Here is an 18,717-nt window from a genome sequence, read left to right as displayed (position 1 = left end):
TAACTGTCCAATGTAAAATATGTATTGGCATGAGTTAGGGACAGTTGTATTACTTAGAAGTGGGAAAAGTGCTCGATATGTACGAATGAAAAAGCAAGCAAATCAGTGGAAGGGATGAAGGTTGCAGATTCGTTCTGCAAGATTTGTTCTTCGTTCTCATCTGTTCCTTTCCATCTTTTGAAACATGCATTTATATCATAACTATGAGAGTTTGAATCTGTCTGCAAAAGAATTTTATACTGGGGTCCACTCTCATACACACACTTTATTGCTTATAAGGAATGAGGTTCATCTCCTAGCAAACCATATATAAGCATATTTATTCTTCTTTTTCCAACAGGATGTGTTTTGTGCTTGTTAAGACAATTACCAACATTAGATTTTCAGAGATAAAAGTCCAAAGACTTGGAAGAGAAATGTCTCTCTCTGACGACACACTGTAAGGAAGGGAGCACAAAAAGCAGCACTTTACCTCAGAAAGTCTAAGTAAAATTTTACATGCACTTAAATATCATTTTTTAAAAGGTATTTAAATCCCTGAGGTCTGGCATCTGAGTAAAAGACACTGGAATGCCACTATGGCACAGCTATGGAGGAACAAAGAATTATTAACTCTTTAAGAATGAGTGACACCAATAATGTAACAAGACGCCTGGTAAATAATTCTGGAATTCAAATAGTAGTTCCCAGAGTTTTACTGAGGCAACACTGAGCTGTGGTAGGGTTGGGGAGAGGTAACAAAGACTTTCTTCCACCGATAGCCAGTAGTGGAACATCAGCCTCTGGCTCTGCTACTAAATTTCAATCTGCGGCATAATGGCAAAACCAATGCATTGAACACAGATATGCAGAAGAATGCAACTGTAGCCCAGCTAAGCTCATCACAAAATAAATACTCTATTCGGAAGAGGAAGAAATACAATTGAGGAAGAGTGGTACAGCACAGACAGTACTCACCGCCAGTTAACTTCTGCAGTTACCTACTTACAGGATAAAGCTGCTAATTTATACAAATGCAGAGCCTTCCAAAGTGTAAAGCTAGTGTAAGAAGCTTTTTTGTACTACGATGTTCAGACAACATCAAACTCTGTGGAAGACACTAAAACCCATAGAAATGTAAAAATGTGAATAGCCACATCACACTACAATCTCTGTTACTGTAAAAGGGCAAAGATTTAGTTCTGGGACTGCAGGGGCTCAGACCTACCAGGTAAATATTATTGTCCACAATTACTTCACGTTCAATTGAAACTGCGGGTAAGAAAGAAACCAGTATCTATCAGGTCATTAGTCAGTGGGTATAGTTATTTTATCTCATGCATTTTTAAAATATTTTATGCCAAGTTTAGAAATCCCTTTTTTTGGGTCCATGATGAAACAAGACCAATTCAGTATTTACAACAACATATGGATAACAAGGACTATTTCTCAGTTCATGAAAGAATACTGCAATACTATTGAAAGGTGTGAACATTTGCATACATATTTGAGATTTCAATCTAAATCTCAAGCTTATTCTGCCCTCTAGACCAATATTGAAGGATAAAATGGATAGTCTCATAGAGATCCAAAGAAAACTCTTGAGCAGTGCTGCTAGTATTGGCAAAATCATCTAAAACAAAATGGTGTGCATGCTCCCAGAAAAGCCAATTTCACTTTTTCATACTGTTTTTTGTTAATCTTCAGAATGTGCTTTTTAAAATGTTAAGACCCAAAATCAGTTTCCCAGAGGCACCCAATGAAGCAACAGGCTACTGAACAGGCCGTCAGAAAGAAAACAAATTCTCGAATTATTGTGTCATATCTTTTGCAATATGAGGTCTTTATTGATAGGAACATCAATAAGTGAATGTAGTACCTAGAGTTAAATAGAGGCAACAGTTCTTTTCAAATATACTGCATAAATCCAAAAAACATGCATAGTTTGTATTATTTATTATGCCATAAAATGAACATTTGAGAAAAAAGTGAGGTAACAGCCAGGAATGTAATGAAAACAGAGTTAATTCTATAAAAACAGGGGGAAAAAACAATTGAAAGGTAGTATCAAGTAATAAGCAGTAAGTTTCTAAAACAAAACCATTTCTGAAACACATGGATTTTTATTTGCTACCCTGAAAATCCACTTGACAGCTTTAATGTGAAGGCTTATCAGTCTGCTTGGAAAATATATGTCTTTTCCTCTGTTGCTCAAACTCCTGCCTCAGGATACGAGGCAGAGTTAACAGCCATGTAAGTGTGAATATGCATGGCTGCGCTGCTCAGAGGCTCAACATTCAAAGGCCAGATTTTTCTAAACAGTTCAGGTTTCATCCCCTTTTGGCTGACATACAGTTAAAAAGGTTTGCGTGAAGAAAGGTAAAATCACTTTCTTAATGTAAACATTCCAGCAAAAACTTCAGGTTATTGGCTAGCTATGCTCTTTAAGCTACCAGCGTGTGTGTAGTACAGTCCAGGGAACTGAAATAAGTCTGCACTGGCAGCGGGACGCTTTGCCAGCACCTCTTGTAACAGCATTAGGTCTGAGGCAGAACCCTGAGATACCTTCCTCTGCACTCCAAATTGTCCACTTCACCTTGGTGGTTCTCAGCCAAAGAGCCAGGTTTGGCCATGGGAGAACACCTAACTTCCAACCCTCTAATTGTTTAGCTTTTGTAGAAGAATTCTTGTTACAGTCATTTCAAAGTCTAAATCTCATCAGCTCGTTCTCCTCTACTCATTACTTTATGCACACATTTACAGAATGGTGAAACAAAATTTAGATATTCATAGAATCATTTAGGTTGGAAAAGACCCTTAAGATCAAGTCCAACCATTAACTTAGCACTGCCAACTCCACCACTAAACCATGTCCCTAAGCACCACATCTACACGTCTTTTCAATACCTCCAGGGATGGGGACTCAACCTCTTCCCTGGGCAGCCTCTTCCAATGCTCAACAACCCTTTTGGTGAAGAAATTTTTCCTAATATCCAATCTAAACCTCCCCTGGTGCAACTTGAAGCCATTTCCTCTCGTCCTATTGCTTGTTACCTGGGAGAAGAGACCGACCCCCACCTCGCTACAACCTCCTTTCAGGCAGTTGTAGAGAGCGATAAGGTCTCCCCTCAGCCTCCTCTTCTCCAGACTAAACAACCCCAGTTCCCTCAGCCTCTCCTCTTAAGACTTGTGCTCTAGACCCTTCACCAGCTTCGTTGCCCTTCTCTGGACATGCTGCAGCACCTCGATGTCCTTCTTGTAGTGAGGGGCCCAAAACTGAACACAGTACTCAAGGTGTGGCCTCACCAGTTCCGAGTATAGAGGGACGATCACTTCCCTGGTCCTGCTGGCCACACTATTTCTGATAAAACCCAGGATGCTATTGGCCTTTTTGGCCACCTGGGCACACTGCTGGCTCATACGCAGCCAGCTGTCAGCCAACAATTATTATTATGTTCAATTATTTTTATTTTTGTATTGTGACATATTTGCCAGTTGCAGAGTCAAGGCTTTCTTGATCCCAACACCTTTGAAATTCCAATCCCCCCAACACCTTTGAAATCCTTTGCATGTACAAGCAGAACATTTACTTTCTCGTTGTCCTGACTCGAGTTCCCTGGGCAAGGCAGGCCTTCTTGTCCCACCGAGAGCCTGTCATCTAAATGCTGGGCACCTGATTTAAGCAAGGTGGCTAATCTTCCTCTGTAGCAAAGGGAGAGATACAAACACACAGTGAGGAAGAGTCACCCAATAAACTTTTAAACATTTAATGTTAGTTCCTTCCACCTTTTTAGTCATGATGCAGGCTGTGGAGAGACTATATCTACTGGTTCCGTCTAACTGGTATTTCCACCATCACATTTGCTATTTTACCATTCTGCTAATTCATACCCACAGCTAACCAGAGCTCTGTGAATTTTGTGTGTTCATATGCATGCAGCCTTGTTATACAAACAGACATGCATTCTTTAAGAAAGAGAAAAGTTAGAGCTTCCTGTCGTACATAACAGAAGTTAAAACCTACAGCTCTACAAATCATCAAACTAAATGTAACAGGATGTAACAGGGAGACTGCAGATACTTTTTGCACGAATATGCCCCAAAATGATTCTGTACTCACACCTGACTAGCTAGAGCAGGTCTAGAACTAGCGTAGGCATGACAATATTTAAAAATATCCATGATTTTCAAAACTTGATTTTATCATTTGCAGGGTGACAGAAGCAAAATTCTAGTTAATATTGTTAATTCCGTCTTAACTTTGTAAATCCGTCCATTTTGCACACAATGACATAAGAAAATAAGTGATTTCATGATGTAACCTTAATCTCTTGAACTGACTACGTTTTATTACCATCATTAAAAACCACGCAGTCTTACTAAAAGTAAGTCTTTGCTCTTTACATTTATTTCATTTGTACATTATTTTGAGACAGCTTTTGTCTTCAAGCTTCTTTGGGATAAAAACTGTAATTCCTCAAACCTGCTGTCTTGCTTTCAAGTTTTACACACAGTTCTAGGTCATGGTGTTTTTTTTTTTTTTTAAACCAAAATGAAATCACTCACCAGATGTATTCTGAACATAGTGTAGAAAAATCAAGATATCTGATTTAGCCTTCAGCAGCTCTGTTACAAAGGTGTAGTACACAACTCTTCCATTTAAAGTCCCACTGACGGCACTGAGCTAGTACTGAGCAAAGAACTGATTCTCTCCAGGTTCTCTTGCTGCTAAACTCAGCCAACAACTCACTCCCAGTTCTGTGGCAAACGTTCTTGCTTTTATGTCACCGCGCATCTCATGGACTAGAAGCTAATGCCGATATGTCTGAGATCTTAAAAGGTGTATTTTAGCACCAAGAAAAATACAGTGCCATTCATCTGTCAGTGTTAGTCATGTTCCTGCAAAGGTGATATGAGTTCTGAGTTTTAAATGAATGACAATGAGGAAGTTCACTGCACTACTTTGACTGACTGACCCTCAGAACTTTTAATAAATATTTCAACTTCGTTGTTGCCAGATGTGGTGTTAGAAGGGAGAATCATGAAAGGTTTGGGGGCCAAAATGAAAATCACAAGAGCAATTCTGTTGGGTTCCTTTCTTTTTGTCAAGTTAACTAAAGGATTAACGGTGCTTACAAAAAAGGAAAATATTCATTTTAAAAAAAAAGATAAAAGAACAAAATACTTCTGAAATTTTTCTAACCCGAACATTCCTGACCTCAAATGCTATGCTGCTTATGCTATTCAGCCTAGCACTGAATCTTTGCTTAGAAAATCATGTTTTTCACTCATACAGATGTTCTTTCTTCTGCTCTTGCCACAGGTGTTTCCTCCTTCTAATTCAGAACAAACTAATTCCATTTTTAGGATTTTGAATAATAGGGTTGACAGAATCACAGAATGGTTGAGGTTGGATGGGACCTCTGCAGGTCATCTGGTCCAACCCCCCTGCTCAAGTAGGGCCACCTACAGCCAGTTGTCCAGATGGCTTTTGAATACCTCCAAGGAGAGCAATGGCACAACCTCTCTGGGCAACCTGTGCCAGTGTTCAGTCACCCTTACAGTAAAAAAGCATTTCCTGATGTTCAGACGGACCCTCCTGTGTTTCAGATTGTGCCCATTGCTTCTGGTCTTGTCATTGGGCACCACTGAAAAGCGCCTGGCTCTGTCTTCTTTATACCCCCCATTCAGATACTTACAGACTTTGATAAGATCCGCCCTGAGCCTACTCTTCTACAGCCTGAACAGTCCCAGCCCTCCAGTCCCTTCACCATCTTTGCGGCCCTTTGCTGGACTCCCTCCAGTAGCTTTGTCTCTCTCTTGTACTGGGGAGCCCAGAACTGGACACAGTACTCCAGGTGCAGAGTAGAGGGGAAGGATCACCTACCCTGACCTGCTGGCAACACTCCTCCTGATACACCCCAGGATACTATTAGCCGCCTTTGCTGCAAGAATGCATTGCTGGCTCATGTTTAACTTGATGTCCACCAGGACCCCCAAGTCCTTTTCTGCCAAGCTGCTTTCCAGCCCCCAGCATATATTGGTGCCTGGGGTTCTTCCTCCCCAGGTGCAGGACTTTGCAGTTCTCCTTGTTGAACTTCATGAGGTTCCTGTAAGCCCATGTCTCCAGCCTGTCAAGGTCTCTCTGGATGGCAGCACAACCATCTACTCTATCAGCTACCTCTCAGTTTTGTGTTACCTGCAAACTTGCTGAGGGTACACTCTGCCCCATCATCAAAATCATTAATAAAGATGTTAAACACAACTGGACCTAGTATTGACACCTGGGGTACACCACTAGTTACCAGCTGTCTAGACTTCGTGCCACTGATCACAACCCTCTGAGCCATTTTTCAACCCACCTCACTGTCTGCTTATCCAGCCCATACATCAACAGCTTGCCTATGAGGATCTTATGGCAGACAGTGTCAAAGGCCCTCCTGAAGTCCAGACTGACAACATCCACTGCTTTCCCCTCACCTACCAGGTCAGTCGTTTCATCGTAGAAGGTTATCAAGTTGGTCAAGCATGAATTCCCCTTGGTGAAGCCATGCTGACTACTCCTGATGAACCTTCTTGTCCTTCGTGTGCCTGGAAACAGTTCCCAGGATTAGCTGCTTCATACCCTTCCCAGGGATCAATCAAGGTGAGGCTGACTGGCCTGCAGATTCCTAGGTCCACCTTCTTAACTTTCTTGAAGATAGGGGCAACTTTTGCTTCCCTCCAGTCTTCAGTCACCTCTCCCAACTGCCATGATCATTCAAGGATTATTGACAGTGGAAAAGGAAAGGAAATCCATAATGAAAAACACTTAAAACATTAGTAAGGGGAAATATGACATCAGCTAAATATGGTGTCAGTGGTATACATGCACGTACAACAGTATAAATCAAGAGTAAACCAAAACTTTCATTTTCTAAACTACCATTCTCCCTTCCATGGCATCTCTTCATGTACTAACTCTTTCCTTTTTGCTACCAATCTGTCAAGAATCATTCTGCCAATAAAAGATGCTAGTACTCAATCCTTCCTTTCTGATTCTTTGTTCAGAGCATCTCAGGCTTTAAGTAAATTTGTTAAATTTGCTTTCCCCTATTTTCTAAAGGGATCACACCTCACACAAACAGAAAGCAAGACTATATTACTGTTTCTACCTCTTTAGAAAATAACATAATTTCCACAGGAGAAGTTAAAAAAAATCCACAATCTGTTGAAGTGTTTAGATCTCAGAAAAAGTACACTGCATATAGGGTTTCAGTTCCTCAATCACAACTTAATATTCCTTGTCTTATGACATCCTTCGTAAATTCCTTAGGAGACCAGGCAAGGACTGCAGAGTGGATCAGCTGTGGAAGTCAATAAAAGAAGTTTGACAAGATGGAGATGGAGATTATATAAGGGTCCTTAAACAGGAAAAGAAAGGTAAGTAATTTTGAAAGAATTCAGAGAAAATCAGAAATCTTCTAAGGCCTCAGTAGGCGTGATGGTTATCTTCTTGGATTTGGTGAAAAAAAACTGTTGGAGAAAACCTATGATCAGTGCAAAGAGTAACCTTCTCTTGCTGGAAACATAAGATTTGCAAGATGGAATTGCTAACTTCTTCACAAACAAGGACAAAATGAGAGTACTGGCACAGACTACCACATCCAGAGAAAGACCACAAGCACGTAATCTTCCAGAAGAATCACAAAACTAAAGGAGAGAGTTTACAGGCTCTCGGACAAAATTAACTTGTACTGAAAAGGCCTCTTTGCACATAAATGGCATCAACTAGGATGGCGTCTAGCAAATGGTTCTAGGCAAGACAAAACAAATATGGATGCCAGCTTTACTGCTTCCCCATGGAAAGAGGGGAAGGATGCAAGCGGGAGAATTCTCCTTAAAGAGCAGAGGTGCAGTGCCACTTCACTGCTTCACCTTCTATTCCCAAATTTTTGTATCTCAAAATATTTGAAAACCCCAATAGAAACAAGCTTGTTCTTTACAGTTCTTGATTATGTGTGGACACATAGTGGACAAAGTTAGGAAAAACAGGTTGTAATTGCACAGGGGTGGCTTAAAAGTAAAGCAATAAAGAAACACCACCTGTGTATGAACAAGACTAAAGAGGCTTGTGTAGATGGGAATGGGCTGCTTCTTAACAGATTAAAACAAGAGTTTTCCACAAGATGGAGGTGTATAAGTAGCCTACATCTCTGCACTATGTTTAACATATAAGAACAGAGTCTATGCAGCCATTTCTGGCTCAGCTGCCGAGAAAAGCCATAGGTCAAACAGGAATTAAACTAGTTTCACTATCCACTTTTGGAAGGGGTTAGAAACGGAGGAACAGCTTGCACCCCTTGCCGTCCTTCCTCTGTACGCTCTGTATCAGTCCTGCGGTTGTTGGCTGGCACACAAGAAACATGCCTCAGCCAGCAGGACCACATTGCCTTTTTGCAGTAAGAAAGAAAACATCTGGTAAGCAGAATCTGTCAGAAGTCAGGGGAAGAAAACAGAATATGAAAGTCTTTCTTATACTAGATCTTCTGCCTATTTGAAATATCAGCAGGAAGAATATACATTGTCTATGTAACCCACAGCTTTGCGCAATCATCACTTGTCATGGAGTTTAAGCCACACAGGAAAGAACTATCTTGATACATGGGGTAGAAATTAAACTTATATACAAGTGCAGAGATGTATTAAGAAATTATCCAGCATAGTAGTCATGGGTCTCTGAATCATAAAGTAAGTTAACAACACAAGTATGAAAAGTGAGCTTTTTTTAGGCTATATATTTATTAGAAGCAGTATTAATGTATGAATCCACCTTGGAAGAAAATAAGTGTCCTTGAGATGTTAGATTCTATCAGCCAAATTGAATGTCTGCATCAATGGCTCTACCTAAAAGTCATAATTAGGTCATTAAAATATATTTAGAAAAATAGCCTGTAAAATAAAGTTAAAAAATACTCACCTTCATTTTATTTCATAGGTCACTGTTATACCATCTAATAAGATAATTAAAAACATGCAAGCAGCTGGTACTGAGGCTAAACAGATTAATGTAATAGTCTGTAGTCATATGTGCTGGCAAGGGGTTCACCTCTTTGGCGAGGAGAAGGTCAGCTGCCCTTGGGAAGGCAGGAGAAAGACAGTATTTCTACTTTCCAGTGGCACTGCATTGCAGATACTGAAACTAGACACCCACACCTATTTTTCTTTTCCTTTTGGTGAAGTCTGTCCAACCTGCACATCCAGAAAAGGCTTTAACCATAGCAGAGCGGAGCTCAAATATTTTCCTCAAGTTTCTTATGTTTTAAAGATGACAGCTACTATATGTCTAAATCCTTGTTCAATTTTTTCTAATAGTGAACTTCAAATTTTGATGACATGGTTCTAGGAAATAATTTTCATAATTTCTTATTAGTAAAGCTTCTTCCCAAGTACACAAAGAATACTTCCATCAGAGCCTGAAGACCAAAATCCTCTGTGACCTGACAGGATGCATTCACAAACTCACAGAATATTTAGAAATATGTGTCAGCCACATGTGCTTTTCACTTACATTACTTACAAACTTTATGGCCTAAAGGGAAATGCTCACTATGTGAACATAAGCAGCATTAAATCTGTGCCGTGATCAACACAAGCAAGAGCCACAAACTCTAAGGTGACACCATCATAGTAAAAATAAACCCATACAAATAGTTCTGGAGCATTATAAATATATCAAAGGATAATGATCTGTCATCCTTTATTAATACATACACACACATTCAGAGTCTTGTACTGGATAGTGTAAAATTGTCCTCTAAAATAGAAAGTGTTGGAATCAAGTAACACCCCCCGCCCCAAGTTTTTTTTATTGTGGTAAAAACAATATGCTCTTAAGAGCACTTTAATAGCAAAACACATTCACAGTCAAATATTTTTAAACATTTGGAGTTGCCTCTTCTCCTAAATAAATTGTTAAGAGACTGCTACTGATAAAACATAAAGCAACTTTTATTTCAGTAAAATTTCCAATAGAATTTTGCATGTATCAGCCTTTTGCAAGCATGACGTCTACCATGATCCAAAGATGCCTTTACCTCTTTTAGGGCAAAAATTCACTAGCCAGTCTTTTTTAAATACAATAGACTGAAATACATTAGGTAAACAAGACTATAATCGGTTTTATCAAATTACTGACTTACTGAAACACTATTCATTGACAGTATCCTAAAATAAGTCAAAATCTCTAATGAGTCCTTAAAGAAAAACCAACCATTTACCATCGTTACCTTTCAAGGTAGTTTAAGATTCACTTTTTGTCTTTCATAAAGTATTAGCTGCTCATTTTTACTTAACACGCAGTACAGAACTATAACTATCAACACAATATTCAACCCAACCAGCAAATGTACAGCCAGTCTCATTATATGATGGGAGTTACTTGCCACTGAGTAGAAAATATTCTTTTCACACCGTAAACACTGTAATACTACTTAAGAACAGTGCTAGCTTGGCAACTATTAAAAGTCTGAGGTTTCTTTTATATATGTGTGTGTATACACATACAGATGTATACATGGTACTATCTTGCCTCTAATTATCACAAAAATAGTCTGGCAGTGGTATATGGGACTGCTTTTAAAATATTAATTAACTTCAGTTTTGTAAGCTGGGCTGTAATCCTCTCTGACAGAATATGATTACTATTTAGTGGAAGTCATATTTATTATATGCACTTTGGACTAAGGAATATGGAGATAAAAAGGCCAGCTTTAACCTCCTCTTGTTTGTGGAGCATTAAAGACAGCTGAGGATTCACTACAGTTTAGTCTGGGCTAGTTTAGCACCCTGGATGGCTCACTGAGAGATGAGTGCCACTGGATGAGTGGAGAAGGGGTAGAAAGAAAGGGTCAGAACCCCAGCTTACTCTCTCGTGGAACCAGAGCCTAGCTGAAGCTCGCTTCTTCTTCCAAGTTTTACCTTGGTACATACAGCTGGAGCTCTTCAGTTAATGACTTTCAGGTGTAAGTGTCCTGGAATTAATGGCAGAGAGTGCTCTCAACTCCTTCCTTTTGCTGATCTGGCTAAATTCTATCTTGCCTATTTTTCAGAGACTGCTTCATGGTCTCTGTATCTACATATGCTTCTCACCTAAAAAACATGAAGATTATTCTGGGTGGTATTTTTGAGTCCTTCTTTTAACTTAGATAGTATGTTGCATGCACTAGAGAACACAAATATGACAAGAAATCGAGTCAGGCAGAACCCTGAAATGGATCTGCTACCATATTTTTCTCAAAGTGAACATGCTAACTACCCTTAAAGGGTTTTATATCATCACAAAGTAGGTTTCATCAGAGCAGACTTACTAGAATACAGAAAATTGGAAAGATTCGTAAATCAAACCTCCCCTGTCCCACTGTGTCCCTGAAAGCACACCCTTTTTTCCAACCTTGCTCTCAGTCCAGAAGCTTCCTCTGGGTGTTTGAATCGCAACAAACTCTTTGCTGTTCCCTCTAGGTCCTTAGAAAAAGTCTTTCTTTTCCACATCCTCAAGACCAGGCTGTTTGCTCCCTGCTCTCCTTGCCAATCTCTCGGTCTCCAGCCTGCAACAGGTTCTCCAGGGGTTGTGTCCCTCCCTTCCACCCCACACCTGAAGGCTCCACCTGGCCAGCAGAGCTCACTGCCTGTAAAACAGAGTGATATTCCCCGCCCAGCCAGCCGCACCCAGGACAAGGCAAACTGGCAGGTTCCTCCTGCCTGCCTGCCTACCCACCCCTCTTTGAAGTACAGACTCCAGCAGACTACAAACAAAAAATGAAAAAGATGCCACCCATCATCGTTCAATCAATGAATCCAAAATAATCATGTGGTAAGCTTGTTTTATTTTATCATCGTTAAGCATCAAAATCAGACATAGTCATTCTCGTTAGCACAAATCTTACTATTAATTTACCAGTCACAAGGACAAAGATTTGTAGCAGAGGTAGTATTTTGCTGGCTGAAAGATGAAACTACACATCTGCTGATTACCGTTCTGCGCTTTCAAGTACAAGACACCCTCTGGTATGTACCCAAGCAAGACTCAAGCTCAGTGACAGTGCTGCAAAAGTTATTCAGCATCATGTTTCTTTAACTGGTGTTTACTACCAACAGAATTGAGATATCATTTTCCTGTCAGAAAACCTCAAATTTAACAAATCCTGGCTTTTGTTTTTGAGCTGAAATAACAGCAAATAGAGTTCCATGTGGTGCATAGATCCAGTTACTTTGGAGAAGATGAGAAAGGTCATCCCTGGTGAGTTAAATATTTCACAACATTCAGCTTAGCTGCTATGAGTTTAGGTGAGATTTTCCACTTTATTGCATACTTTAGAAAAAAAAAAACACAACAAAAAATCAACCTTAAAAATATTTAAGCTTACAAACATACTGTACTTTTGTTAGTTAAGCATTTTGAACAGCTTTCTCAAAAAAATAATAATCCAGAAAACAACTTTTCAGATCATTCCTTAATTAAATCCTTCATGTCCTTTAGTCTAGCGACTACTGCAATTTAGATTGTACAATACTCTTAAAATATATGGACTTTTTCTTTTGCTTTAAATAGATTATTCTGATTATTATATTCAAACTTTTTAAAATTAGAAAATAAATATAAAAAATTACCAACCTGTAAGAAATAAATGTTCCATCAGAATCTGAGGTGTGGTGTGTGCCTCCATTTTCATTTGATCCTAATACAAAAATAAAAGAAAACACTTTTGTTATAAGACAAACCCTGATAACAAGTAACACAGTATCAACAAGAATTGCACTTGATTTTACCATATACGGTAACTTTAGTTTATGACAAAACTTACATAGACAAGCCTCAACTTTACATCTTCAAATTCTTATAGCTGGCAAGAGAGACAACTAGCCTCCATATTCAATTTGGAGTCTGAATATTCTGAAAATCTGAGATTTAATTTCACTTAAAGTTTTCATTGAGGCCCTTTTCAACTTATTAAACACAATTTTACTTGTATAAGGTTACAGAGGTACACCATATAAATAGATGAGTTTGATTTCACTAACATATAGTGAAATCATATAACATAAAGTCAAAGAATGTAAAAGTTCATGTATTTTGTGAAGAACTTCGAGCTGACTGTGTGATACCGATATTTTTTGTCACAGCACAAGTTCAAAGCTTCTCTGAAACTACCCAAGTAACACGTCTGCAAAACATCTTGTTTTACATCCTGTGGGCTGTTTATACATAGAACAGTGATGTTCATAGAAACCAAGGATTACAAGGAAACCTTCCTCTCTGTAATAACTACTTCTGTTGAAGGACTGTTAAAAGCCAGAACGAATCATCTGTTTTTCAAAGCAAATTTATTCATGTCCTGTTTTATACTATTTATTCTTGTCCAACCTGTCATTTAGCTCGATAATTCTTCTCTGTCCCTGTGTATTTCCTTAATTCATTTACAGATAGCATTGTGCACCTTTGTGTCCTCTGTTCTGCTTACTGAAACCAAGTTCCTAAATAAGGCTCCTTATTCCCTGTTTTGTTTAAATCAGTCCTTCTTACACATGGAAAAGAAGGGACAGGAGCTGTAGACAGCATACTAAAAGTTTAATCGGTTGATTCTTTGGACAGTGGTTTTCTTCTCTATCAAAAAAATCTTGCTCAATACAGTCTATAGTCATGCCATACCATTTTGCAATTTCACAGCCATCCTTAACCAACACTCCTGCGTGTTTACTCTCAGTCTCTACAAAAAGAAGTTTGCAGTGTACAGTAAAAATTCTTCCTAGTACAATACTGTATCTCAGACTATTTCATGCTGTTTCTAGTCCTCTTTTCCTCAGAAAGCACCAGTCCTACCTGAATAATCTATTTGTGCTTGCACCAGATACTACCTTCCAATATTATTTCTCCATAAAAGTCTCTCACTTTGTGGCAAGACCACAAATGAAAATATTGGATAAGATCAGTTCCACCACAAACTCCCCTAAAAATAATTCTTTAAATTCTTTAAATTAAAATTTGCATTTCTCTATTCATCTTATAATTACCATACTTCACTAACCCCCATCCTTTCTATTTCATAACATCTGTGGCACTACATCAGATGGTTTACTGAGGTCCAGATAGACTTAATGTATTTCCTTAATGTATATTTTGAAAGGCTAGCAGGTTAGTCGGGCACAATCTCCCATTTATACGAAACACTCGCAGTAAAAGTTATGGACTTTGCTTTTCTTTTCTCTCTTAGTTCTTCCTTAAAAACTTTTCTAAAGCCCTGCACAGATAATAGTCAACCTATATAGCTGCTTTGCTATCACTTTTTTGTCTCTTAATCTAAGTACAGGTACTACATTTCCTCTCCTTCAAATATATGCTATCAGCCGTGAACTAAAAGACTAAAAAATTGTTTCATGCAGCAGTACTTGTCAGTATTCTTGAAAGACATTTACTCTGAAAGTCAGATGATTTAATCTTTATTGGATGTGCTAGTTTATAATATCTACTCAACACTCCCTTTTATTTTATTTATTTATTTTCAGGCCTTTGCCTGAAATGTTATTTTTACTGAAAATCAAAACTTTTCCTATTTAGACCTGGATTACATTTCATATCATTTGTCCATTTGCACTGCACAATGGTTGTAGTTTTCTTCCCCAGAAAGCTTCTTTACATAGTCCAGTAATATTTTCTTGTTAATTTAAATTCCCTTCTTATGATCTAATTCAACTGAACTTTTGCTAATTGTCACTATAACACCCCACTTTTTGATATCCAGGAGGTAGCCACCTTTGCAGATGAAGCTGTTTTTCTGTTTCTTTCAGGATCTTTGCTTACTCCAGATATTGCTTAAAAAATACTTAATCATTCAGTTTGGCACAGAACTTTCCTTCCAAGTGTTTTTTCTCATCTAATTTGGAATGTATTTTTTTATTAACTTTTGCACCTTTGTCTAAAATAACCCAGAATAAGGAGGATGCCAAACACACTTTCTGAAGATTATCTGAAAACCGTGTGTAGAAATTGTAATAAGGAGAAGCCTAATTTAAATACGCACACTATTTTTGTATTTTTATTTTTTAACAGCCTATTATACTGATAGTATAATATCTTCTCAAAGAAGAGCTTTTTCAAGGTGCAGTGCACAATTTCTACTTCAGGCAGTAAGAAGAAACTGGCTAGCATTTCAGAGCTCCAGTTCAAGAGTGGGAAGATGCTCTGGGTACACAGCAGACACAATGAGCACTCTGAGCTTAAGCATGTGCTCAACAAGAGTAAAAAAGCATGTGAAGAACGATGTAGGGATCAGACATTTCTCAGTCACCTCCTTCACTGCCTCTCCAAAAACACCTTATTTTCTGTGAGATGCAAAAATTCAGCACAGGACTCCTTACAGAGAAGGGGTGGGATGCTATCATAACCAGCTGCAAGTCTATGAAGACAAGAAGGTTGAGGGACATCCCCTTACTCTATGGATATATACTCCTACTTTTAAAAAGAATTGAACTCTATTTTTTTTTTCTTTTGAAAATATGTTTTGATACTGAAGAAATGTCTTTACATATATACATATTTCTGTATGTATGTATACACACATATGCATGTCTATGTGTGGGCACACATGTATATTTATATAGCGCTAACCAATTTACCAATCTCGTGTCAGCTATGAAAGGGTTTTACAGCTGGCAGTTTAGGGATTCGTGATAAAAGTGATCCCACTTAGGAAATCAAACTGTGCATTCCCTTGCTTACAAGTGTCAAAATGGAGACAGATCTTTTTGCTGACGAGTTTTCACTCTGCTTGATATTTTCTTTGTATTCTAATCAAAGGTTAAAATGTTGTTAAAAACCAAAATTTATTTAACAGTTGTGAAAATTTAAGTTCAGGTTGATATAAAACACCCAATCATTAATGCAGTGTTTTATGATCAGATACCAGGAAAATTTTAACACAAATACATGCTTGCACTCTAAGGTTGTCAATTCTTATAACATGACTTCCAAATTCCATGCTATATTCATTTTCAGCATATTTAAAGCTTAATAATTTAATGATTTATCCAATTTTAATTTATACTTTCAAAACCACTTTGAACAATCTGAGGTGCCACTGGAGATCATAACAGTGGTCCTGGTTAAGTCAAATAATAATTATAGCGCTTTCACTTTAAAGATGAGATTATTTTTAATTATTGAGTGAAGTACTTGAGGTACCATACTTATATAATTACGCTACTCATTAAATGGTTATTGAAAGCTGAAATGCAATTTTAATGACAGCTACCTATTTTTCTTTGCACACTTTATAGATGACAGATCAGTCAGGAATTCTAGTTTGCTCAAAAAAATCCTTGCAGCTGCACTGGTTCTTTCAGGTGTAAAACAATTAAGCTGTGCTTATTTTAAAACTTTAAACATTTTTTCCCTCAAATGATATTTATACAATATACAGGAAGTAGTAAAAACAGAACAATAATGCATGGATATTTTTTATTCTTCACAATAACACCAAAATTCTGGTCCTAAACTATATACATTCCAAACAATATCCCCAAAAAACTAGTGACAATACAAATATGGAAGAATGATTTTAGTCAAAATGTGTTCCTCACATAATGCAAACAAACAAAAAAATGCCTAACAGATTGCAGACCTTTATTGTGAGTATAAAGGGGTAATCAACATACAATAAGCATTTTACTATGCATTAAAACAATATATAATGCCACGAGACTCCTTTGCTTTTTGTAACACCAAGGTTCACAACTCTTCAAACATAAAATTCCTTCATACTATTTACTCCACAGATAGATGTTTATCAAACTGATCTGGATAAAATTTATTCTAATATGTAGGAATCTCTGACAATTGACACCACAGAGTTGTGGTCTCAGAAATGAGCACCTAAAGACTTATGCTCTGTATTTTAATCCTTGACACACGATGTTTGAAATTCAGCATATCTGTCCATTGTTCCAAAGGCCGGTATCTTGTTCAAATTAAGCTTTCCTTATTCACAATGAAAACCAAACAGAAGAGTAAATTTGTTTCATTAACAATATTAAAGCAAAGATTTCTGAGTTCGCTGTATGGGGAAAAAGCAATAAAGTTTTGAAGAGGGAAAAACTGCTTTGTTCCTTCAATCCCCTAGTTGAAATTAATTATAGCAAATGTTTATGAAAACATCTGTTCCATACAGTTATAAATTCTTAATTTTAGCTTGGGCGATTCCAGGCTCCTCTATTATTTTGAAAGAGAGCAGCCTGACAATTGAAAGGTTTACAAAAGAGCAGACAATTTGTATTTCTACAGCACCAAATATGCAGTTTGGAAAGTCTTCAGGATCTCTGCAGCAAAGGAAAAAAAAAATAAAATACAAAAAGACTAAGATGACTGAAGCTTTCTGATCTGGGTCCGCTGACAGACCAAAATGGCAGTAGGAGGAGAAAAAATAAAAATAAGAGAACTGATCCCAAAACATAGGGCAAATTGAGATTTTACTACATAAACTAGATCTTTAAAAAGTAAAATGTAGCAGAGGTGTGGATTTCTCTGTTATGTGTTTTGATAGATTCCCGAGGAGCGAGGGAGGGAAGCTCACGGCATTGCTGTATCGTGTCAAGAGAGGGTGCTGCAGAGTTTAAGATGATGCAGTGGCTGCTCCCCTTCAGAAGCTACGCCGTGGGGACCAGCAGCCCCTACGCTACAGACAAGCTTTTGGACTTTTTACATAACACCCTTGCAACTACAGTGTTAAATTCAATTTACACCAAATAAGCTTTTAAAATGATTAAATGGAGCAAGCTCAAAGCAGTGTACAGAAACTGAAAATAATGCCTTCAGCTAAAGAATTAAGCGCACAGCACTTCTGATATTTATAAAATAATTATTAGGCTGGGAAGTTGAAGAACGTTTCACTCTGAGCAAGTTGTTTAAGTTTTCTGAAAAAAATATGATGCAACTTCTTGGTGAGCAATCTTTTAAGTACAGACCTGACCCTCTATCCTTTGCTTCAAGTTCATTTAGCATCAGATGCATACTTTGAATGCATGCGTTGCTTGGAACAGATTTTTGGGTAGCATTTTAGTTTCAACAACTGTGCTCTAAAATATTATGTTTTGCCATGAATGAAATAAAAAATTATACACTATGATAATTAGTGATATATGCAGATAGTTAACTGCGAGACTTTGCCATTAGAAATACAAAAGTCTTACATTGGCTGAAATATTTCATTTGTTCATCCTTCAGTATTAATATGAGAAAAATGTATTAAGCATTAAGAGAGTTTTTTCCCTTTTAAGCTTATTTGAGTTAGGAAAGGAACACAATTGTAAAACACAATACAGTACCCGCACATATGCTAATCTTGCGATAGTGAAAGCTGGACACATTTGAAAACAGGTAAGGAACGCTGACACCAAGGTGCAAAATCAAAGCCTGTTTTAGCCTTACAGAAAGCTGCTGAACAGCGTGATAGGCAGACGCATTGGTTTGCAGTTATGAACAAAAACTTCTGGAGATAATAAAAATATCTTGTATTGCACGTTGCTCAAACCCAGTCAATTCCGGCGTCTTTTGGATTGCTGATTTACGACAATCAAGTGGCATCTTCTATGATCTTCGCATATAAAATCACAATCGCATATGTGTATACGCATATATGAGTAAAGTCTGCGCATTCTACAGGAAAAAATCTCTGTTTGAAATAATTTTGTCTATGCACTTCAGTTTAA

General features: G+C 37.8%; 1 protein-coding gene across 2 annotated transcripts in view; it reads right to left on the bottom strand.

Moving 5' to 3' along the window:
- Positions 1-18,717, bottom strand: part of TBC1D5 (TBC1 domain family member 5) — a 321,760-nt gene that overhangs the window by 152,538 nt on the left and 150,505 nt on the right. For both annotated transcript variants that reach the window (XM_082307468.1, XM_082307469.1), the window contains one exon: positions 12,632-12,695. In XM_082307468.1, the coding sequence (XP_082163594.1) occupies positions 12,632-12,695 (64 nt within the window). The remainder of the gene's footprint in view (positions 1-12,631; positions 12,696-18,717) is intronic.

Source organism: Platalea leucorodia (assembly GCF_965183815.1).
Source record: "Platalea leucorodia genome assembly, chromosome: 1".
Taxonomy (NCBI): Eukaryota; Metazoa; Chordata; class Aves; order Pelecaniformes; family Threskiornithidae; genus Platalea; species Platalea leucorodia.
The sequence above is the reverse complement of the archived record's forward strand: the minus strand, read 5'-3'. Positions and strand labels throughout refer to the sequence as shown.